The sequence below is a fragment of the Podarcis erhardii genome (assembly GCF_964252035.2).
Source record: "Podarcis erhardii genome assembly, chromosome: 16".
Taxonomy (NCBI): domain Eukaryota; kingdom Metazoa; phylum Chordata; class Lepidosauria; order Squamata; family Lacertidae; genus Podarcis; species Podarcis erhardii.
The window spans coordinates 24,110,827-24,135,574 of record NC_138514.1 but is presented as its reverse complement, the minus strand read 5'-3'; the positions used below and the strand labels follow the sequence as shown (position 1 = coordinate 24,135,574).

Below are 24,748 nucleotides of genomic sequence, written 5' to 3'. Positions count from 1 at the left end.
ACGTCACAAGTGGGACTTCCTCGTGATCTCTATGTTGTGGCAAAGTGCTTTGCGGAAGAGACTGCACTGCAGTTGGGAAATTTAGCTGAAGTTATGAGTCATCAGGATCTAAACAAAGGTTGCACCATCTACAAAGAATGATTGCTTACCTCCTGGCAGTACTGCAGAATCTCTTCTTTCCTTTCAAAACAGCTATTTGTCCCAAAAGTATCAGGTTCCCATTTTCCAGTCTGGATATTGACATGCATATTAAGCTTTCCACAGAACATGGCAATCTGAGGCTCAGCCACAGCAAATCCTGTGCCGGCATTGGCAGCAAGTGCCTATGGAGAAAAAGAAGTTAATGTTACACACAAGTAGCTTTTTCATATTTTTATTTAAGAAATTTATATCCCACCTTTCAGGGCAAAGATCTCCCAAGGGAGGTTATAAACATAATAGAAGTATAAAACGTGTGTTAAAATACATATAAAACGATCCAATTACAAAACTAAAAACAGCAGCAGTTAAAAGCCCACCACACTTTCACCATGAGTTGAGGAAAACAACTTTGGAAAGAAAAGAACTGAGGAAAGAACTTTATACTTCATAAAAACAACCCTCTCTTGCACCATGAATATGGTGAGCCTTCAGAATTTGAAAACTTCCTCTCACTGCAATGCAGCATGACAGACCAATGCAAACCTTCCACTGGTCCTGATAAGCTAAGCTGCATGACCACACTTCCAGGGGGCTGTTGCTCCTTCTGCCCACTGGAAGGAGAATACAAGGCAAATTGGTCCTTAAAGCCACCTATTAATTCCTTCCATTGGTGTGTGTGTCATGCATGTCTTTCTTTACTGATAAAAGTGACCCTTCTTCAGCATTTCAAAACAGACAAAGGAATTCAAACACATTTCCTTAATTAGGAAGGTGGTGTGTGAATACATCCAAGTATGTGTATATAACAGCCATATTTGGACCACCATATCTCAGATTGGTGGCACTGTGGTCTAAACCACTGAGCCTCTTGGCTTGCCGATTAGAAGGTCAGCGGTTCGAATCCCCGCAATGGGGTGAGCTCCCATTGCTCAGTCCCTGCTCCTGCCAACCTAGCAGTTCGAAAGCACATCAAAGTGCAAGTAGATAAACAGGTGCCGCTCCAGCATTTCTGTGCGCTGCTCTGGTTTCATCAGAAACGGCTTAGTCATGCTGGCCACATGACCCAGAAAAACTGTGGATAAATGCCGGCTCCCTCGGCCTGTAAAGCGAGATGAGCGCTGCAACCCGAGTCGTCTGCGACTGGACTTAACTGTCAGGGGCCCTTTACCTTTTTATCTCAGATTATTAAACTAACATATGTTCAAGTCTTTGTTCATGCATAGATCTCCTTTGCTCCGCCCTTCAGCTGATAGTTGCCATTAAACCTATTTAACTATTTCTTCCAAAATGAAAAAGAAGGTTACAGCTTCAGAACAAGTGAATATACTAAACCGTAGTTTGAATCTGGTTTAACATCTTGGCTTGTACTGAAGCTAGCAGCCTTGTTTTCCCACTTTGGATGAAATGTGAAACTACAGTTAAAAGGCTCCCTGGTTTAATTGCAGTTGACAAAAAAGCAAGGAACCAAGGGGCTCCATGCACAAGCAAGACTTGCTGCATATCTCAGCTTAACAAGGCAAGACATGATTGCCTGAACCAGTTCAAAAAGACAAGATAATTTCAGGCTAAACTAAGCTGCCCCTGGAGAAAGAGGACTTGATCAGTAAAGATGCAACAGCATTCACTGTCAATGCCAGAAGTTATGAATTAGCAGAGCTGAAGAGCTTCACTATAGCAGCTTTGCTCTGCTGCTGTTCCCCAAAAAAGATCAACTTGAGGGGTACAATTTTAGATGGTGAAACAAAATCTTCATCATTACTGTTTGCTATTTTCAACCTTCATTACAATTTTCAGTTCCCTCTGAGAATCCAATATGAGAGGGCAGAAAGTAAATAAGCAGGGTTTTATCAGGAGAGACTAGTTCATCTCCAGGATCCAGCATAGTGATGGTTCACAATTTGCAAATAGGAAATATGCCTATTAATTTGACTTAATATTTGTATATGTATACATACATATACACCAACACTAGCACCTATACCAATAAACCTAGTATACTTGGTGACTAATCATTTAATAATGTATCCCATGATGGTTTCAGTGTTATCCATAACACATTATAAAGAAGATGACAAATATTTAGTAAGACCAACAAATTATTCTCTGCCTGATGCAAGGAATGCCAAAGGTTTTGGCATATACAACACACTACAGGTGTGGAAGTTTGGAAACTCAGCCTAAACCAGACATCAATACACCAGTACTGGGCCAGTGACCCAAATGGAGAATTTGTGATTTACTACTGTACTTTGTTCTCTCAGAGGATTCCTTCCAATACTTTGCCTAAATTAGGAAGAAAGTTGTTTGGCCCCAACACCAGGAATATTCTTAATACTGCTAGAAAACAGCCTCACATCCTCTTTGGGAAGGGATGGACAGCATTAGCACAGGAAGGAAAGAAGAAAACACAATGGCATAGAGAGATTCGTTTATAAAGGCTCAATATTTGGGATAAGAGACTTCTTTCAGGGGCAGCTTGACAAATTTACTGAGAGGAATGACTTCTGTCTTAAACAATCTTGCACATTAAATGAGAAATGGTTGGCTTTAGCCTCAATAACCAGCCTGTTATGAGTGTGCTCTGTCCTCTGAACACATTGTTAAGTCACTGTAGAATCAAGTCAAGGGAGCCTGATCACTTGAATTGAATTCTTGCAGGCAAGTCTGAGAATCCATACCATAAACCTCTTGTTCTCCACACTTGTGTAGCTTCTCATTCATACTAACAAGCAATGCCAAGCACCAACTCCCTATGCCCATGTCCTCTGGAGACCCTTCCACCTTTCTCCTCCTTATCCCTTTGGGCTCAAAGGCAGTCTTCAATCTACTGTATTGGGAAGCCAAATATTTTTTCTACCCTTGAGCTATGGTATCCCACTTTCAAAGTACCTGCTATAGACCTGGAACATTCAGTCTTAATTGCCTTCCTATACTACAGAATCCATTTACTACAGAAAAGTAAAGGGAGTCTGAAATGAATATAAAATAAAGGCTGTACTCCCTTCTTTGCCTTCATGTAGCTTCTCCATTAAGCAAAATCTGTTTACAACTGACAAAAGTTGCATGCAGGGCACACTGATTTCTAGTCTGTAGGCTGATTAAAACGAGCCTTTCTACCACACACTATGGTATTCACATACAGGTCTTGAACAACCTGGAATTACTCAAATATCAGGGGAGGACAAATGCAAATGCCTGTCATTTGAAGACCATATTAGCAAGCAAATGAAACGTTTCAGAAAGAGAGGGTGGAACAGTGTTCAGTGCCAGGAGAAACAGGAGACAGGGTGTGTCTGGAATGTTAACCTTGGGTGTTCACATGCTGCATTGTGCAGAAATAGTCCTGGACTTTGACTTATAACATGCAAAGGATTTTATAAGGTCTATCCTACTGTGAGCCACTGTAATTTTCTTTCTTAGAATGGTACTAACAAATGTATACAGCAAAACCAAGTGCAAGAAGCTGCAAGGTCAGCTATGCCTATTAGAAATTCATCCAAAATTTGTTCTGAACCAGCATGAACCTTGTTCAAACAGAGATCTTTAAGTCAAGAAGATGCTGTGTTTAAACATTAATGCTGAAGTGTTTATTTTAGCCATCTTTTCAGCTTATCGCCACATTACTAAGGAAAGCTTATCCCATTACTAAGGGAAAGGTATCGCTCCTCCTTGGATTGTTCAAATAGTTTGCATATCACTGGAGACAGGTTGCCATAGAGACATTTAAAATACTTATTCGCAAGTGAATAAGCTAAATGAGTCACTCACCCTCAAGATGTTCCTGTTACCTAAAGCAAGTTCAGGTAGATATATGAACCACAGAAAAGAACATTTCATGTCCAGCAGTACAGGTCAGTGCTTAGCCAATATCATGTACACAACATTTTGAGCATCAGAGTCCAATCAGGCTGCTTAAAGCATTCAATTATCTTATGCTAATCATCCAAGCACATGGACATTATGCATGGGGCAGCATGCAAATGTCCTAGATAAAAAACTATATAAATAAATAAGTCACCAAAATCAGCTAAGGGTTGTACATCCTTTCATAAGCCTAGCCTAAGTGTTCAAGTCAAGACCAACCCACATAACACATCAGTTGTATGAAACAAAATTACAGTTGTTCATAAACCCAGACACACACATGTCCCAACTGAATGTAAGACATGTTAGATCTTCTAATTAAACAGAAGTTACAACAAGGATTTAAAGATCACATACATCACACAAAACAACAAGTGGCAATCCCAGGATTGTGGGAGTGAGTAGAGACTGAACTTCCTTCCTTTCTGCCAGAAGTTTTGATCTGAGGACAAAAAAGTCCTTTCTTAACCCAATAGCAGGTTTCACTCTCATGTGTGGCTGAAAAACCTCCTACTAGGTTCATCTGTGACATCCCACTAGTATGTGCTCTCCCACCACCACAGCAAAAAGCCTTCAAGGCTTTTCTTTAAATGTTCTGGACATTTTCTGCCAAATTCTGCTGTAAATTTGCTTTCCACAAAGACATATTCTGCTCTGTAGTAACTTCATTGAAATGGACAGTTTGTGCATTTTCCCAATCCAGGGCAAACCTGGTGAAGCTTGCTTTTTTTTTCCTGAACAAAGTCAATTTCAAAAATTTCCACTGAGCTGCAAAATAAATAATCAAGAATTGACATTAACCTGAAGGCTGGAAGGGGGCACAGATAGGAGGAAAATTCCAGGATGGGGGTTGTTGTTTTTTAACCAATGTCTTCACATCCAACCACAATATTGATTTATTTTTCATTTTTAATGTCTAGCTTCTTTAATTGCTCCGCTTTACAACTGTTTCTATGCCACCAGCAGCCAGTGGAGATGAAAAGACTTTTAATCATGTTGCCTGGAATGGAGAGAATTGCAATCCAGCCAACAGGCTGCTAAACTATGTGTTTCCTTCAAAACAGCAGCAGGTTCTACAATGGCATTTGCACAGCTGAGGCAGGTCTCTGAAATTTTTGTTGTCCTGGGTGGTGGCCTAACTGCTCTTTGTTTTACTTTATGGAGGATGCAAAATTTGTCGTGAGAGCATGCTTAACTATTTATGGTGATTAGTGGTGCAATCTAAGTACATATGGAAATAATGTTTACTTAAAAGCACATTAGTCCTTATTATTTAGCCTCAAAATCAACCAATACTGAGACCAGAGTTTTTACATCAGCAATGATAGCTTTTAACCAGCCCACCCCAACGTGGTGGTTCATATGAGGCAAGTGATGTGAAATCTCAATATTTTTTTAATTGGAAAAGGTTCTGATGCCCTGAGTGGATCCTATTTAGTACATTTGCTTGACTTATTTAGTACAGTGGTACCTCTGGATGCGAACAGGATCCGTTCCAGAGCCACGTTCGCATCCTGAAGCGAACGCAATCCGCGTCTGCGCAGGTCATGATTCGCCACATCTGCGCATGCGCGTGACATCATTTTGAGCGTCTGTGCATGCGTGAGCGGCGAAACCCAGAAGTAACGCATTCCATTACTTTCAGGTCGCCACAGAGCATAACCTGAAAACGCTGAATCTGAGGCATATTTAACCTGAGGTATGACTGTACTGTAAACCAAACAGAAAAAAAATACATAATTTACATACTGTGCATGGCAACCAATGCCGGTAGTGTAGATTTTGGCTCAACTCTGTCACCGCACCCCCCCCCCAAAGCTCAACAACTTTTGAAATATGGTAACCCTAGAGTTAGAAGCTAAGTTTTTGGAAGGGGGCTTAATGAAGGAACAAGAGAACAGCAGTTTGAATTCTCCCCAACAATCATCCTGATTCCCATCTGCATTTGACTTTATTAGTCAGCAGGCCCCAGACTCCACCACAACAAAAACTAAGTTGAGAGACTAATGGAAGACCTCTGAATGCAGGATGCTGTGTGAACAAGTTTTTATGTTAGACAATAGCAATAAACTCCTGAGATTAGTATGCATTGTCACTCTGCAGAGCACTTCTAACAAAACTTAGATTCAAGTTCACCCATGAGACACCAAAGAGGATTTGTCAAAGCAAACACTTGGTGTCACATCTTGTAATTGCAGCATGAACTAACTGGAAGAGTGAGACTATTGGTTCTAATATTTAAGAAGGCACACAGCAGCATCACAGACTTGTGCACATTAACTTGGGTTGGAATCAACTGAAATAGATTAACCCAAGCCACTAAAACTGGGACAATTTATATAAGGCTATTCAGAACAGAAAGACTTTGGTACAAACAACTGAAATCTTGGAGGCAGGGGGAGATTTGTTTACTTGCAATTCTACCAACATATTTACATTATTTATAGGCTACCCTAAAACAAGAAATTATCTGGATGGCTCACATAATAAAGCCACAGACTTCTAAAAAGATTTAAATCAGATCTAAAAACTGGAGAGCGAAGAATAATCAACAAGGTCACACTCCCACCTCCCCCACCTCTCCCACAAAGGCTATCCAACAGAGCGATCAAGGCAATTTCATTATTAAAAGCAGAACTAAACCTCAATTTAAATGGATCTACTTCATCCAAGAGTGCTTAGATTTGGCTAGCAGCCACCCACTCCAGCACTTTGCCCAAGGAAGGGATGTTACCCAGCACCCTGTTGCTGCTCAGATCTTCTGGGTTTCACGGAGTGACAATCTGAACAGCCTAATCCTGTTCCCATTTCAGCCTTATGAAATTCAATCATAGGTCCCATTCTGTGGAAAGACAAGTTCACATTTAAACTGTACACATTGTCAACATACGTGCGTAAAATTAACCCTTTTCAGTGTACTCATCCATACAATACATATTAAATAATACATGTGTACATACTTCACCAAATGCTACAGCACAAATTTCATGAAATGTGTAATGTGACTTGGAGTTTCACTCTGATCCATAAGCAATTTCTGGTTATCAGATTACTCCTTTGTAAAATGTGGACCAAACAAATTCCTCTTCTATTGCTAGTTCAAGGTAAGCTTTTCCAGCAGCTGTATCAATTTTCTATAATGAAGCTGGGATCACTTCCCAGACCCAGCCAGCCATCTAATCTTTGCTAGAGATAATAACCTAAGCCAGAAACTGATTTTACCAGGCTGGGGATACAGTAGATATGTGTAAATAAAATAAGATGTGTTCCACAAAGCACGATGTCACTAAATGTAAACTTCTAGTTTGTTTGCATTTAGACAAACCAGAAAGGCTCGATGTGGACACAGGAGTTGTCCTAACTACTACTAATAATTCAGCTGTGGCTCCTTGTATTGAATTGTATTTAAACCTCATGTCTGGCAAGAACGCAAACAAAAGGGCTCCTGTCCTGCGGTTCTCAGTCAAGTATGAGCTGTCAGAGTGAGAGAGGCTGGCCAGTAAGATGTCAACTGAGCATGTCAATGTGCTGGTTGCAAAGGAGAGAGTGACCACTGGTTAGCTGCAATAGTTATCTCCTAAAATAACACTAGGTGCTGGGACTTAAGAAGTGAACTATTTCATGGGAAGAATTTAGTCCTTAAAGGAAGTGGGGGGAAATCATTCACTGAGTTTGTAGGTATCCTATCAATTTCCTCCAATGATGTCATGAAAGGACTACATGAGGCTGCCATATTTGTCCATCCAGTCCAGCATTGCCTTCACTGTTAGTGACTCTCTAGGGTTGTGGGTCACTATGCCTTTTCTTCAAAGCGGTGTAACAGCCTACAGGCATAATTTCAGCACTTCTTCTTTTAACGTTGTGCCTAATTTTTTCCGGGATATTTAGTGTATTTTGCTGTTATGTATCGATTCACTACTTGTGGTTTCAATTGTAATTTGTGTAACCACTTAGATTTTTTAATACTAAACGAAACAAAAACAAATGAGCGAAATGAAACAAATTGAACAACAATGACTTCCGCCTTAATTAGACTGAGAATCGTCATAGATGCAAACTCCTACATGTGAAGAACTTTGATGGACTCCAAATTCAATCAGCATGGCCAATGGTCAGGGATGTTCTGAGTTTAAGCCCAGCAACAACTGAAGAGTCACAGGTTCTCTGCCCTGTTTTAAAGTCACAACCACTTCATTACATCAAGAGCTTTGACCAATCAGCTTTTATGATCCATCTTCATTTAAGCTAGATGTAACAAAAATTAATCACTACCATTACTTTTGATTTAGCCATGAAATGCTTAGTTACATGAAGCAATGCTGCAAATAAACCAGCCAAGTGTAATTTGAGCCAATCTGTAGTATAAAGTACGCTGACATTTTTCTTTAGATCTTATGCAGAATTAGCCATAAATTTCAGAGTACTCAACCCATGGGAATGTCTGTTCTAGAACCATTCAGAGGTTGAATAACCTTTCAGTAATGCATTAGCTCTCACTTTACTTCAAGGTACTGGAAATTCCAGCAGTTTCTTTGGAGCACTGATGAAATTCACTCTCTTCAGCAAGGACAAAGAATTTGTTCCTAGGAAATTGATCCTTAGAGATTGTATGCGTTCAGGAGCTAGCCTCAAGTATTCCCTTCCGCGCCAACTCCCCAGCACTTGAAAAAACACTGGGAGGCAGAAAGAACACACAAGACTACAAACCTTTCCTGGCTGTAGACTTTAATCTCTGAGGTCACAGTCATACATTCACTGGATATTGATTTATTATTATTATTATTATTATTATTATTATTATTATTTACACAAATACAGTAGATCAAGTTCACATTATGCTTCAGGTTCATATATGGTTCACCTGCGATGTGCATGCCTTTTAGGATGAGACTAAGGAGGTAGATGTAGAAGGTTTTTAATCCATCAGTCTTCTGAAATTATTGTTGGCATGGAAAGAATTTTGCATTGTGCTTCAAACTGTTTTTTCCTAGTTGCTCTTCCTGCCTTTATTCAGCGGCTAGATGGCTTGAGCTCAGGAAGACTAATTAATGCCTAACATAGCAAGCCATAGATCTAAAGATGAGCAACTCTTTTAAGCTTTAGTATTTTTTATTTTTTAAAAAAGCTAGTATATGCAACAACAGACTCAGGCAAGAGGGGAATAATTATTGTTTGTAGTCAGATCTGGTGCACCTAGATAATACCAGCCACTGTCTGACTTTGAATTTAAATAGTGCATAACAACGTACTTCTCTGGTTTTCTGGAATTTGTTTCACCCGATTTCTATAGGAAGCCCTAGTGCACAGATCCACTCTATGGCCGACATCAAGGTTCAAGGGAATATGCTACCATCACCCAATCTTAATGCCTTTTAGGAGGCAGCACGGTCATGTGTAAGCAACTCAGCTGTACTCCATTTTATTTTGTAGTCTTAGACAGAAAAATACCTTGGAAGAATGCATTAGCCTTTTGGATTTTTACATTTCAGAAGTGGATGTTGGGAACATCATGGCTGCATTTTTCTTCAATATAGTTTTTCAATATGGAAATCTATTAGTACTTCTCATTATAATTGTTATAATAAAGTTGCTGTGCATATATACTGCACTGTTAAAATAAGTTTTGCTTCCTCAGCATGGACACCGTACATAATTAGGGCACATTGAATTTTTCAAATTCCCAAAATGAGGGGTGCTAAAAAGTTGCAACATGACTTGGGAATTCAAAAGATAATGTGTTTAAATTAATATAGTTTAGTTTTGCTTGGTAAATAACTATTTACTTTTGAATGTTTTTGTGACATTTCCAATAATTTTAAACTTGATTTGACTTAAACTTGACTAAAAAAACTGATGAAACTTGTTTATTTTTCTTATTAACTGATGTAATTACTTCCTAATGTTGTTTTATGATTACAAGGTAATGTTGTATGCTCATCAGGACATGTTTTATGCAGAGAAACTATTTTTTAAAGAACATTACCTGACATTTTTAGAAGGTAAAGTAAAAATTCTTTGGTTTTTCTATAGCAGTTTATGCGCTTTTTAATCAAACATAGATTTACCAAGCTAAATGTTGTCCAACCACAAAAGTAATAGCAGTTTTGAATTCCTCACATCCAAAAACATATTTTGAAGACCTGTCACTGAATAAATTTGCAAAAATTAAGTTTGACCCATAAAATGACAATCTAATCATGTATATCATTGACATGTTTATATTTTGTTTCTCTTGCCTGTGTGAATGAGTGTAAATTGTGTGTACCAAAACATCTGATGAGGCGGGCTCTTGTTCACAACAACTTATGCCACCATAAACCAGTAATTTGTAGGTATTCAAAAACAGTCTGGTACATTAATTACTTAAATGTAAGCAAAAAGATATTTTTCTTTGAATTCCTCAATCTTCTTGGATATCCAAGGAATATGACAGTACCAGGACATCAGATACAAGATTTGTCCCAACACGAATAATCAAACAAATTAACTGTCAAGCCATGGTATTTTTTATGTAGTATCAAACTTAGTGATACTCCTTTAAATATGCATGTTGCTACCGGAGTTTATTTTCTTTTTGCATGCATTTAGATGACTCCTGTTTGACTGAAGCAATGTCAAATCTTGATACATATGTGCATTAGATAAACAGATCAGTTTTACTGGTAGAATTTAGTGCAAAGCCAAAGGACTCATTCAAGGTCATGGTAATTACTCTGACTGGATTAGTACCTATCCCTCCTCCTCCCACTAACCTCTGTAATTAGTCTTATAGGATGATAAATTACCGCTTTCCCACAGGAATTATGAAAGTTTAATCCACAAAGAAAGCTAAAGAAGTTGCCTTTGTTTTAGAGTTATGCACTTTTTGGAAGGAGTCAGCTCCCTGCTCCCCCCTGCAATGCAATAAAACGTTTAACAATCGTTCAGCGTCCCCAGAAACATTTTTTTTACAAGGAGTTCATAACTTCTTTTTAAAAGGTGAGTACCAGAACAGTCTTTAGACTCCTGGGTATTCCTTGCTTCTGACCTAGATTATTTCAACTGTGGGCATCCTGCTTCAAAAGTAGGACTTCTCTTTTGCAATGAGAACTGTTAAAAGAACGTGACTAAGATATGCTGCAGTTCTGCTTGATCTATGTGGATAATATGAGTCTGTCTGTTGCTGACACAGCAGGCACTGCAAATCTAACCATACAAATTAATAATAACAACAACAACAACCATTACTGTTATTGTTACTATTACTATTACTACAGTGGTACCTCGGGTTAAGAACTTAATTCGTTCCGGAGGTCCGTTCTTAATCTGAAACTGTTCTTAACCTGAAGCACCACTTTAGCTAATGAGGCCTCCTGCTGCCACCACGCCACCAGAGCACAATTTCTGTTCTCATCCTGAAGCAAACCTCTTAACCTGAGGTACTATTTCTGGGTTAGCGGAGTCTGTAACCTGAAGCGTCTGTAACCCAAGGTACCACTGTATGTACCACTACTACCATCACATTACGCAACAACAACAACAATAATTATTGTTATTGTTATTATTACTATTACTACTACCATCACATTATGCACACAAACATTCATCAATTGGGAAAGATCTTGGGATTATCTTTCTCCCAACAGCCAGGGCCAAACCATGATTTTCAACATCTTCGCCCTCACCACTTACCGCACTTACCTCTGAACTTCAGAAATTTGGAGGAATAGTGCAATGAAATATAAAGGCAGCAGAAAAATACACATAATACTGCACCACCATAGAAACAATAGAATGTCACCATCTAGAACATGGGTAGGCAAAGCCTGGGGGCCGGATCCGGCCCAATCGCCTTCTAAATCAAGCCCACAGATGGTCCGGGAATTAACATGTTTTTACATGAGTAGAATGTGTCCTTTGATGTAAAATGCATCTCTGGGTTATTTGTGGGGCATAGGAATTCATTCATTTCCCCCCCCCCCAAAAAATATATATAGTCCAGCCCCGCACAAGGTATGAGTGACAGCGGACTGGCCCCCTGCTGAAAATGTCCCCCGTCCCCCCCCCCCGGTTTTAGAAGCTTGCTTTAAAGGCTAGGGAAAAGCAAGCAGGACAAGGCAGGCTCCCTCAGGAAGCAATTCCAAAAACACAATGCTACAACTAAAAAGAACCTGTCTCACGTCCCCCCAGTTCACTTCTAAAGGTGGGAGAATAAATAAAAGACAACCTTTTTTAATTAAAATGCCCAGCACCCCAGGATTTCAGCAAACTCTTAGCCTTAACAGGAACCTAAAGGCAAACACTATAACTGTGCAGCCACATCACCTCCAAACTAACAAATTCAGTGGTCACAAAGTTGTGAGATCAAGCTATGATCTTCCGAGTAAAAAAGCTACCCAGCACTTAATATAGCCATAAACACACACACACACACCCCACTCAAAACGAATGAAAACTACGGGTGGCCTGCACTATTCAACAATTATACATATTCAGTGCTGGAATTAACATCTCTGAATATTTACATGTTTAGTTACTGATTAGAGGTCATATCCTCTTTGAAACTATGTCCAGGTACATGAGGCAGTTAATGTGGAAACACAAAATGAGATATCTGATCTGCAAAATGGTGCTGAATTCGCATTTCAGTCTTTCAAAGATAATTGTAACTGGCACAGGCCTATAGAAAGTCATCACCCAGTATACCATAGCAAGGGATTCTCTTTTATTATGGTAAGCATTGTTTGCATTTCAGAGATAACACATTAAAACCATGACCTAGAGAACCATGACCTTTTTTTTCCTAGCCAAAGGTGTGTTTGCCAACCACTGCTCCAGACTATAGATGTCTCTTTTTTACTACATGAAAAAGTACTAGAAACAGTAACTCAAAGTCATGGAGCAGATATTGTTTAGGACTTTATAGCATGGATTGATAAACCCTAGACTGAATGGCATACTTGCCACTTCATCAACAAGGTGAATCTTTGTTCATTTCACTTTGATAATGCTTTTGAAAGCTTGGCAACTTCAATTGAAATGTATTTTGTTACAAAATGAGACTTACGAGTCAATATATTCATATCTTTGCTGGCATCACCACCTACATTACACAGGAACAAGTTACCTTGGTATCATATAAGGCTTAACTCTTGCTTTGAATGGATTAATAGAATGATGAGCCTGTGACTCAGTATTTACTTGCTAGCACAAAGCACTGTCCCTACATTCAGTGAAAATGCCATTCATTTATACTTAAACTGAGGAAGGGAGGGCAGGAACACCTTATAACGTGTGTTATGCTTATTTTGCCTTGAGCGCAGGGGTCATGAATCAACAGCTGCTTGCTGACCCATGCATTCCTGGCAAAATGAAGGCAACACATTTCACAAATGAAAAGGAACTTATTATTTCCTATACTGCAAACTCCATGGACAACATTTATAAAGTATGAAGCAGCCCATACAGCTGATTTTAGTGTAGACTCTCCAGGTGCCAGAATTTTCGGAATATATCCACAGGGGCAAATCAGTGTGCTTTCACACATACAAAATCTGGAAAACCCTTGTGCATGTGTTACACTGGGAGTATCTGCTTTGTTCTCCTGAGGCATATGTTTCATTTTTAAAAAACAGGGCTTCCCAAACTTAGGTCTTCAGCTGTTTTTTGAATTGGAGTTCCCATCATCCCTGACCACTGGTCCTGAAAGTTAGGGATGATGGGAGTTGTAGTCCAAAAACAGCTGGAAACCCAAGTTTGGGAAACACCATTTTGAAATCTTGCCCACAATGTCAGAGGAAGAAGTTGTGAAAAGGGGAAGCTCTAAAGAGCAGTGATTCACTACAGTACTTCCCAATTCCTGCGTAACCACTTTCTGGTTCTTTCCCACAACCCTCACTATGAAATTTCTCTCTGCAATTATAAAGGGCTTCTAGATAAAAAAATATATTTAAATTTAACACAGATTATATGAAAGTTATGGATGAAACTTTAAATATCATGCTAACAACCACAAAGACAAGAGGAACAAATACAGCCCGGATTGCAACTTTGTATTTATAGAAATAATGCAAGTATGTAGAGGAGAAAAGGAAGACAGTGACAGGTTTACTTCCGCAAAGTGAAACATCTCGGAAAGAACAGCAACTTTATTAAAATTTATCAGATTTGCAGTTATTTGAATAGCTTGGCTGTAAAATTGCACTGCCACCTAAACAGGAAGACTGCAGTCAAGAGAGCCTTCAATTGGTGGTTTTATAGGCTCCAAGGTCAAGATATGACCTTAATATAACCTATAACCTCTGCATCTCCTTCCACCACTAATAAATCTACTGATAACAAGAATTAACCTCTCATTTACACCTGTATGACCAAAGTAAAAAGTGAAGAGGATTTGTTTCTTCCCCCAGACCCACTTCTGTTGGTGTTGAGGGGAAGTAGCTGAGGGAAAGAGAAGTCTCAACAGCTTGATGGTATTAACATCATCACTAAGCAAGACAATCCTTTAACAAGTTTCTGAATCACGTATTCGTATCCATACTTAGTTATGAGAAGTGTGTACTAGGGCAACAATGTAACAAAACTTAAAGGATGGTTCAGCTAAGGGCAACACAAATCTATGCTTAGAAAAAAGCTTAACGGCAATATAAAATTAAGAAGTAAATTACAGTGCTTTGCAAAGAGAATTTGCCAGTTTAACTGGCTTCGTTTGATCCTGAAAAATAGTCTATACATCTTCAACAGGTACTCTTGTAATCATTACAAGAAACTGCCAAGTGCATGTGCTGTGAGCAAATTTGTTGAACTTTTAAACTCTAGATGTGCATGCCTTCTTTGATGTCTCTTAATTCTTTCCACCATGGCAGATTATGGTTTGTTGTTAAAGAAACTCTAAAATGTGAGGTTTACATTCTACAAGAAGAGTTCAAGAATGCTGTACACTCTGCCCTACTGCTTCCTGGTTCAAGTGGAAAAACATGACATTTTCTTTGAAGAATTTTACCTCTGGATTGCTGTTCTATCCTGACTGCAGTAGGCCTACTGCAGTCTGTATGGTTAACCACAGAAGCTGTTAGCTCCCTTACAAATTGTTAGATTTAAGTCACTAAATTAAGAGACTGGTTATTTACATGGCAGAAGTCAGACTAGGGCTCAAGTTCACCAGAAAGAGGCAAAAGCAGGACAATGGCTTTCCAAGATCACCCCACCCATCTAACTAGCCACTATTGTGCCTACATGTGGACATGAACTTATTTCCAGCTGAACATGCAGGAAGTGATGCCATGGTAGGAAAGAATACTGTGCATGCTAGCCCTCAGTCTCTTAATAGTCAGGTATTTCTAAATTAGCAATTAGAAAACAAAAACTGCTACAAGCTTACAAGCAGACTTTCCTGGACATCTTGCCAAAAATACACTTTCCCCAAAATGCAGGCAACAGAATTAATTGTAAACCGATTTTTAAAAAATGAAAAAGCATACCACCAGTCTTAGCTTCCTTCCACTATGAAAGAGACTCAGACATCAGGCAGTGTGCTGTCACCATGCATTTTTATCCCATCAATGATGAGCTGGTCTGAAGGGCAAATTGATTATAGCTCTGATGATCTTGAGGCCTTGTAGCCCATGGCTAGGAAAATGATGAATAATTTTAAAGATTTCCCTCCTGAGCAAAAGCATGAAGACACTGTACTAAACTGGACTGTTTTCCAGTTTAAGATCAGGGATGGAGGATATTCATGTCAGATTTGATTAGTTTAGACATGGACCACTGAGGAACTCAAATGTATACATGCCAACCACAAAAATAAACTGTCTCCAATGAATTAGACGTGAATTATGCCCAATAGTTACACTTGCCAGTTATCAAACGTAGCAAATTAATTTCAACACAAAAATACATAAAGCTTGATTACAGTTGTCCAAAAGACTGCACATATTGCCACTGCATTCCCAGTGTCCACAAATTTAACAGACCATAGCCTTGTTGACAACTGAAGATGCTAACGGATTATAGTTTTGGATAACAAAACTAAGACATGGGGGTGGGGTGGGAGCTTTGCAAATCTAAAGTAAAATTGCTAAATATAGATCCTGGTGGCCATGTGTCAACTTCTGCTATCGAATCCAACATACTATCTCCAATAATACCATAATTGATCAAAATAAATCAAATGTGTAAATACCAAGAACAGGGACATGGACAATACTGGATTAAATACGTACCTTTTCAAAGGAGAAACATAAAATATTTGGTAGCTAAGTATTACCTGTAAACTGATAGTCTTTTGAAGCACATCTAAAATTGATGTTCAGTGCATTCTGTCTGTGATTGAACTTAATTGGGAACCAGGTCTCCAGCTGCAATTTCTAGTACCTTTTTGTCTGCCAGGCATTTAGGGGTTTGTGTTATATAAACCATACAGTGATTTGCAATACCCTGGGACTGTATCTTGAAGCAGGGTTAAGAAAAATTAACACACTTCCATTGCCACATAGGAAAAACATCCTATAGCATTTTACATAACAGTTTGGGGAAAAACAGATGATTTTGTCTAAATAGATTTTACACTCATTTTTATTGTGTTTTGCTGTTCGCAAGCTATGCTGTATCAATATAAGAATAGACAAGGTGTACTTTGCTGTAGACTAAAGATAATAGCAAGCAGCATAAAATGTAATACATCAGTGAAACAATGCCAACAGACCAAAAACAAAATCATCGTCCAGAAAATATACCACCTGAACAGGATAAAACAGCATAAATCATCCATACCAGGGTTACAGAAGCAAGCACCCAGCCTGGAGGCTACAGTTCTGTCTCCACTAGAGGTAGGTATGTGGCTTTTGGCTTTTAAAAAAAAAAAAATCAGAGCTTTACCAGTCTACCAAACATAGATCTCAACTCTTCCCATTTCCCCTCTACAGGCCACATTTTAGAAGATAGCAGGGTTATTCTTTCACCACTTGACCTCCACAGACAGTATCTTAAGCTGTCATCACCCGTGCCAAAACCACAGCTGTTAGCAAGCATTACATGCTGGCCTACAATTTGCACTACTGCAATCATGGAGGAAAATGTGGTGGACCTACTACTGATAACCCATCACCATATGTCAAGTCTGACTTCAGCTTTTAGCTTGCAACTCTGGTCAGCAAGTACAGTGGTTCTCAAAAAAAAACCCTACAATTCAGTGAAGGGTTGTGGGCAGCACCTAAAAAATGTTCTAAAGCAGCGTGTCAGTAAGCTCTGCTACAATAAGAGTCATTGCTACTAGATCTGCTAGCTACTAGATCTGCTTGCTATTCTGTGCACAATCCATTTCACAGGCACATACACAGTTTTAAACAGATGACTTTAATCGAGCCAACCAGCCAAAGTTAGCAATGACTATACATGCTAGAATACAACTCAGTCATACAACAAACATGGACTGTGCCCATAGTCTTCTACTGCGCATTTAAGCAATTAGAGATCCGTTAGTTTTGCCTTCTAATTCCTACAGAGAAAAACATATCAAGACATAATTTCAACCTCATCAATGAGCATTCTTGTATCTGCTAAGATTTAAACAGTTACAGAAAGGTGTAATAAGGACTCTAGCTTTTGCAGACCTGCAGTACTAGTAATAAGAGTTTTGCCATAATGCTACACCAAAGCAGAATGAAGTATATGAGAAAAGGTAAGCAAGCAAAAACATTTAGAGCAGATCGCCTGTTCAAGACCTCTTCTGTTTCATGACCTGAGAAAGCTGTGCAGGGAACAAAAGATGTGAAAGGGAATATTTTAAGAACAGGGGCTATAGTTAATGCACATTTGAAAATGGAACTAATGAAGCAGTACATAGAAGCTATATATGCTGCTTATAAGACTTCAAGGGTAAAGTTACTAGCTCAAAACGTATTGAGCAATTGAGCACAATGAGCTGTGTACTATAAAAAGGTTGAATGCATAGAGTGTATAGCTGAAGGCTATAAACAAATTGCAAGTTCTGATTTAGAAGACACTATTAAAGCTGGAAGTTGCCATTTCCAGAGGATACCATAGTTCCTCAAAACTAGATTTTTGTGTGACATCCATCTTCTGTCCTTATATGTACAATACCTTTCAGAAGGCAACTCATCCATAACAACAAAAATTCCAACTGTAAGAATTTTATTGGAATGAGTAACAACTAGAAATGTAAATGTGCAAAAGCAATTCCAAAATGAAACACCAACAGGGTCAGAAAATTAATTCAAATTACTCCAACTACTACTCAGAATTGAGTGCAACAAGTTCTATTTCTTTCATGTAACTTGATCTGCAGTGAAGTCAAGCAATGGACAAAGTTGTATTATAATCTTTAATTTTGTTTAAAGTTTATTGTTATGACTTGTTTTAAAAACCAATTTTTTAAAGTTATGCGCCTGCTGCAGCAAAGAATGTCAAGGTAAGCTATATGAAGCATAGCTTCTATGTTCTCTCTCTCTATATATATATATTTGATTCATGAGCTGCTATATGCAATTTGGAACCTGACATAATTTTGTTCTTTAATGTGTAGGTGAACTTACAGATCAGAAACCATGTGCTAAATTAAATAAAACAGATAGTTTCAAAAAGCGTATATACAGAATGCATTCACAGACAGAGCTGCAGCTCATAGTCAACAATCTTAATTTGACCCCTTCAAAGACACACTAATAAGAGTGATTTTTTTCAGTGCAGCCAGTTTCCATTTCAGGACAGCTCTAAATATATTAGTAGTCCAGCAGGTAAACATCCAGTTTGAGTTCATTTCATCTCTTCCTGCATGCCAGTGTGCAAAAATACCACTTCGTGCTAATAAGATCATTTAAAAGAGGAAAACAGATTGTCTCTTGCCATATGAAAGTTGGTGGTTCCTGACCTTGAGTCCAGGTGATTTGAAGAACCATTTTCTCCCTTAAGCACCTGCCCACCCACTCTGTTCAGAGACTTTGCGCCACACCTGTTTGCCTTCAGAGGTTGAGCTAACTGGGACATGGCCAGGACCTTCATCATAGTGGCACCAAGACAGTTCAACTGTCTACCTCAGGAAGCATGCCTAGTTTTCTCTCTTTTGACGCTTAGATAAATTGTCAAGAAGTTTATTCCACCAAGCCCTTAGAAAAATTTCCTCCTTGCTATAGATATTTTTTATAGATTGGGTATCTGATAATGCCTTTTTTTATTCATTGTAAACTACCTTAGGAACCTTTGTGGCCAAAATGTAGGGCAGAAGTGTCTTAGTAAGTAGAACTCAGCAAATCAGCCCTGTCTGGGAAGAGGCAATTAAGTAGTAGTGGTTAATTTTCTTTTGCCATTCCATTTAACGACCTATGAAGAATGCCTTACTCAACACTGAGCTTCACATACATGCACTTCCAAACATGAGGCACAAACTGAAAACAGACATGTCGTAGATGTTAAACAGATTAATGGGTGTCCTGGGGACAGGGACTGGTTATCTGAGATAATTGAGTGAAAGAAAATCCACCTGACAGATGCCAAATCTACTGCTGCGTTGTTTTTTCTGTGATAGAACTAAACTTAATTAAGCACTATTAAGGCCACCTTTAACCTCTTATGGAAGTCAAATGGCCATAAACCATCTTTCTGGTCAATACATTTTCAGACCCAAAGTACCCCAATTTCTCTCTTTATTCTCATGATTAAAATAGCAATACGGAAGTCCAGAACTTAGACAGCATAGTCCGTTGCTAACCTACCACACAAAACTGTAAGCTTAGATGGCAGCCTTCTGTCTAGCTACAGCCTCCACTTCAATGGCTCCTACGTAATCAATACATAGTTGGGATTTTGCTTTGCATATATAGCTCTATACTGGAAGGAAATAGGGCAGGCCTTTGCCACTAATTCCTGCACATGATACAGCTTCCAGACAGGATACAAACAAGCAGCTGAAGTTGTCTCGGATATGAGGGAGGAAGTGCCACACAGTTGGAAGAGATTTTAACAGGTGTAGGGGATTAATTCCATAATCAGGAAGCCCCCCTCCATGCCAAGTAATCCGAGAGGGGCTTTAGTTGGAATCCCACACCCCGGCCTCATTGAGTCTTGTTATCAACCTGGCAGAAAAACTTCAGGCAGGTTTTTCAAGATCAGTTATTGTCACTGAACTGCCATCACATTGCAAACAATTGTTGAGGAATCTGAAGAATTTTCATATAAGCAAAACTTGAGAAGACAATGAATTTAGGTAGCCTCACAGTGAATTCTGAAGGGCAAAATATTTGAGATACGAGTCAACCTTTTTTGCTCAAGATCATATTCTGTAGAATTTAGCAATGTGAACAAGGCAATTCCCATGCAAACAGTATGATCTTATAAAAATAATCCATGTATTTATGAAAAATTATCCCTGCAGGGCTGCTTTGAAGGCTGTTAATGTCTGAAATATGTTTTTGAACACTTTTGAATAACTATATTATTGATGGGTATACACAACTATTTGTGTAAGGTAGACTTAGTTCTATTGAACTACCTATGTGCTATATCCTGCTTCTCTAGCTAACTTCTGCCAAAAACCACCCTACATTTCAGAAATTTCTGTATTATGTTTTAATGTGGACCTTGAGAATTAAAATAATGTTGATGGGAAGGCAGGTCTTCCATGTCATCTAAGAAGAGCAAGTATTTAAATGTTTCATAAATACCCATTATGCTCTGATAAAGCTTTAATCTGAAAGACAATGAAATAGGCAGTTGAAACCAGAAGATTTAGCAAGGATCTATTGAGCGGATAACACAAAACAAATGATTTTTTTCCCTACAAAGTTGTCCTCTAAGCTTCTAGACCAATCTGACACTCACATTTCTTGTTACTGTGCCAAGAATGCAGAGGTCAGTTCTCATGCATTTGCAAGCACACATCCAGGGTAAAACAAAGACTCAGAAGATAGGTTTCAGACTCAATCTTAAGATAGCAATCCAAATTCTTAGCATACCACTGCAGCATCCCTCCTTGAACTCCTACAGAAAACCATTTGTTTTTATCCCAGAAAGGTTTGGCAAAAACCCATATTCATTTAAGCCCCAATGCCAACCCTTTACCAGATAAGTAGAAAGAAGCCTTACATATCAAGAGCCCTGAAATGCTTTCACAAACACAGGCAAAATCCTGTTATGAAATGGCACCAGAAGAGGTAAGAGCTTGCTAGATTTAGAATATAAAATATGGGCAACATCATAAATTACTTTTGCAGCACTGTTTTCTACCAAGTCGTTATCTTTGGATAAGAATACTTAAAATGCTGGAGGAAACTGGACACACTGATCAGCTTCATATCCAACAGAGCAAGACTGTCAAAGCAAGCAGGTAAGGAACACCTCAGCTTGCAGAACAACAGACTGGAGATCACTGGCTTCAAGGAAAGTGGAAAACTACAGTATCCAAGGAGGCTCAGGAAGGGGCTGAGTATGACACACCCTCTAGCACAGCAGAGTTTCCCCCCAGGTTGAGAAAGAACTGAGAACACCACAAATACTGCAGAAGCAAGGTACTTTCCACACACAAAATACACAATGCAAATCCGAAACCAATGCTGGAAATGGTTAAGTGAGACATTTTGACATCACACTGCAGAAATCTCAGCAAGGGTTCTTTCTGGGCCTTTCCCTCCTTATCTCGGTCATGAGAGCCAGGTATGCCAGGAGAAGGGATAGATTAAGGACAGGGGAAAATGAGGCACAATCTTCTCCCCCTGCAGCTCTTTTCTCTTCTTTAGGGAGGGGTGGGGAAGAGAGAAAAAAAAACTCCAGAACACCAAAATCTCTGATTGAAGGGGGTGCTGCTTAAGGCAGATTGTACAGAAAGAGACAGGATTGCTCAGTGTGGGAGTGTTGAAGTGGCGGGGTGGGGGAAGAGAGAAAGGAAATGGCTGTAAGCAAATGGAGGACACAGAGGTGGAAGTAGGAAAGCAGGGCGGGCAAGAGAAATTCCTGGAAGACTGGGGGCGGGGGGAGAAAACCATAGGCACTGGAGGACAAGGTAAGTTACAGAATCTGAAGGAGGAGGAAGCAGAGTCACAAAATTGTAGAGTTGGGAGGGATCCTGAGGGTCATCAAGTCCAGCTCCCTGCAAGGGTGGGGGGAAGCAGGGGGATATTTTTATTATTATTGAAATGTTTAGTTCAAGCATCCTAATTGGAAACAACCCAGTCCTTTGAAGTCTTCAGATCTAAAGGGCATAAATGCTATACTGGAGGAACTGTCCTAATGAAACCTTGATGAACCTGTACACAGCAGCACCAAGAGGCACCGCTGCCTTGTTTTTACCCGTCAACATCTTATACAAGGTGAAATCCCGTATTAAAGACAAGCCCTGTTGGATCAAAGTGGAGCAGAGCCCTACTTTGCAAGGGTGTTGTAAGGAGAGTCCTGGAGAGCTCTGGCGACACACAGAAGCACTCCATATACACTGAATACTATGTTGTAGCACCGATCCCCTATTTACCCTGGTTTCTAACGCTGGAGGTGTATATCTTTCGGACTCACCTAACTGTTGGGGGATGTAGGTCGTTTTAAACCAATACTTGTTTCAATGTTGCAACCCTGGGAACTTATAGTGAAGGGCAGGAAAATAATAATTACAACGACAATGATAATCACTCGCTCTCATGACTACTGTGAGGAACATCACTGATGATGATGATGATTATGATAAAACAGCAATTATGCTACGATACTGGGAGGGTGGGCAGTGGTCAGTGGCTTAGACTCGGAAGAAACCTGGGGGTCCAAATCCCCGAACCCACCTCAGCAAGCATGAAGCTCACTGGATGCGACCTTTGCTGGTGGCGGTGATGTGTGTGTGGACGAGGGAAGCCAGTCACTGCCCCTCTCAGCCTGACCTACCTCGCAGGGTTGTTGTTGCAGGCATGGGAGCAAAGCAACAAGAAAAAGGTGCAATAAATAAAATAAACGCCAATAAACCTAGTTTAATCACTCATCCTAGGATTACACAATGAATCAATAGATAATAAGGAGGATTTCTGGAAGGTGGGGGAATTAAGGCTAAAAATAAGAGAGATCTGAGGGGAGGGGAGGACGAGGCTGACCGGCTCCCCCGGCTGAGGCGAGCGTGGTCGGTGCGGAGGAGGCGCGTGGTGAGGGGAGCCATGGAAGCGCTCTCGGCTCCCTCAGCGGGTGCTCTCCTTCTCCTCCTCCTCTTCCTTACCTCGATGTAGCCGGCCAGCGTCGCCGCGGGGCCGGTGAGCCCCAAGAGCAGCAGCAGGGACCATCCCAGCCGCTCGGTGGTGCCCGTCGCGGTGCCCGTCCTGCCCCCCGCCGTCACCGTCGCCATCCTCTACTTCTGAGGCGACCCTTCTCCGCCGCCGCTTGGAAGCAACTGCCGCCGCGCCAGCCTCAGCGCCGCCTTCGTCACCCGCGTGGGAGGAGCAACAGCCCCCTGCGTGGGCGGGGCTTGGAGAAGGGAAAGAACTTCTCCAAGCTCCGCCCAGCTCTGGCGTAACTTGCCAAGCAATTCCCCCTCCCCCCGCCCCGCTTTGAATAGACTGCTCTCTTAGCCAATAAGAGGGATAGAGGCGCTCGCGTTTTTGTTTGCTTTTTTTCATTTTCCTCCGCTCCAGTTCCGCCCCGCCAGTGTCGGCCAATCGAAGGCAAGAGCCAGCACAATGCGGTGTTCGGAGGAGGCGGGGCTTGCGCAACCTGGCGCCGCCCTCCCGGGAGGCTCGTTAGACTACGACTCCCAGCAGCCTAAGTGGCGTTGGGCCACTCTCGAAGGCTGATGGGAGTTGTAGTTCCAACTGTATGTGGAGGGTGTCTTTGCGTTGAGAAAAAAGGAGAGGCATAAATTCATCGCAGTGAGGCGGGTGGGTGTATGGGGGGGGGTTGCTAAGCGTCAGAACACGGCAAATGCTGCTTTTCATACTGTCTCAACTGAAATCTCCATTCGAAATAGAAAAAAATGGCAATTAACACGCTAGAACTCATGGACATTCAATGAAGCTGAATGTTGGGAGATTCAGGACGAGATACGTAACAGTCCTTCACGCAGAGCATCGTTAAACTATGGAACTCTCTCCCACAGGAGGCAGTGATGGCCACCAACTTTGAAAAAGGATTGGATAAATTCATGAAGGAGAAGACTATTCATGGACACTAGCTCTGTCTCCACAGGTGGAGGCAGCAATCTTTCTGAATACAGAGGTACCTCAGGTTAAGAACTTAATTCGTTTTGGAGGTCCATTCTTAACCTGAAACTCTTTGTAATCTGAGGTACCACTTTAGCTAATGGGGCCTCCCGCTGCCGCCGCGCGATTTCTGTTCTCATCCTGAAGCAAAGTTCTTAAGCCGAGGTACTATTTCTGGGTTAGTGGAGTCTGTAGCCTGAAGCGTCTGTAACCCGAGGTACCACTGTACCAGTTTCTGCAAACCACATATTAAGAGAGGTCTCTTGTGCTCTGGTCCTGCTTGCAGGCTCCACAGGTATTGTTCAGCCACTGTTAAGAGCATGATGCTGGACTAGGTGGGCCGCTGACCTGATCCAGCAGGCACTTTTTATGTTATTATGTTCTTGTGACAACCTAGCTCATAGGGTTCTCAGGAGGATGGCTTAGCTAAGACCTGCAGCTCTAATGGCAACTGCCATTAGGCCTGGCCAGGGCACTTACCCCATTAAAGGGAATCAACACAGCTGCATGATTTCTGAGGATGAATGGAGACCCTGGCTTAGGGCTGCTGCGCGACACTAAACATGCAGGCCTCACTGGAAACAGTG

At 40.5% G+C, this 24,748-nt stretch overlaps 1 protein-coding gene across 6 annotated transcripts in view; it reads right to left on the bottom strand.

Moving 5' to 3' along the window:
- APLP2 (amyloid beta precursor like protein 2) overlaps positions 1 to 23,363 on the bottom strand; it is a 53,790-nt gene extending 30,427 nt beyond the window's left edge. For 4 of the 6 annotated variants that reach the window (XM_081843996.1, XM_081843998.1, XM_081843999.1 and 1 more), the window contains exons 1-2: positions 23,186 to 23,362; positions 150 to 323 (exon numbers count right to left, since the gene is read on the bottom strand). In XM_081843996.1, coding sequence (XP_081700122.1) covers positions 150 to 323; positions 23,186 to 23,311 — 300 coding nt within the window. In that variant the 5' untranslated portion in view covers positions 23,312 to 23,362. Of the gene's footprint in view, positions 1 to 149; positions 324 to 23,185 lie in introns of all 6 variants that reach the window. The other 2 variants (XM_081843995.1, XM_081843997.1) reach the window with 1 other exon arrangement.
- Positions 23,364 to 24,748: the final 1,385 nt, after the last annotated feature.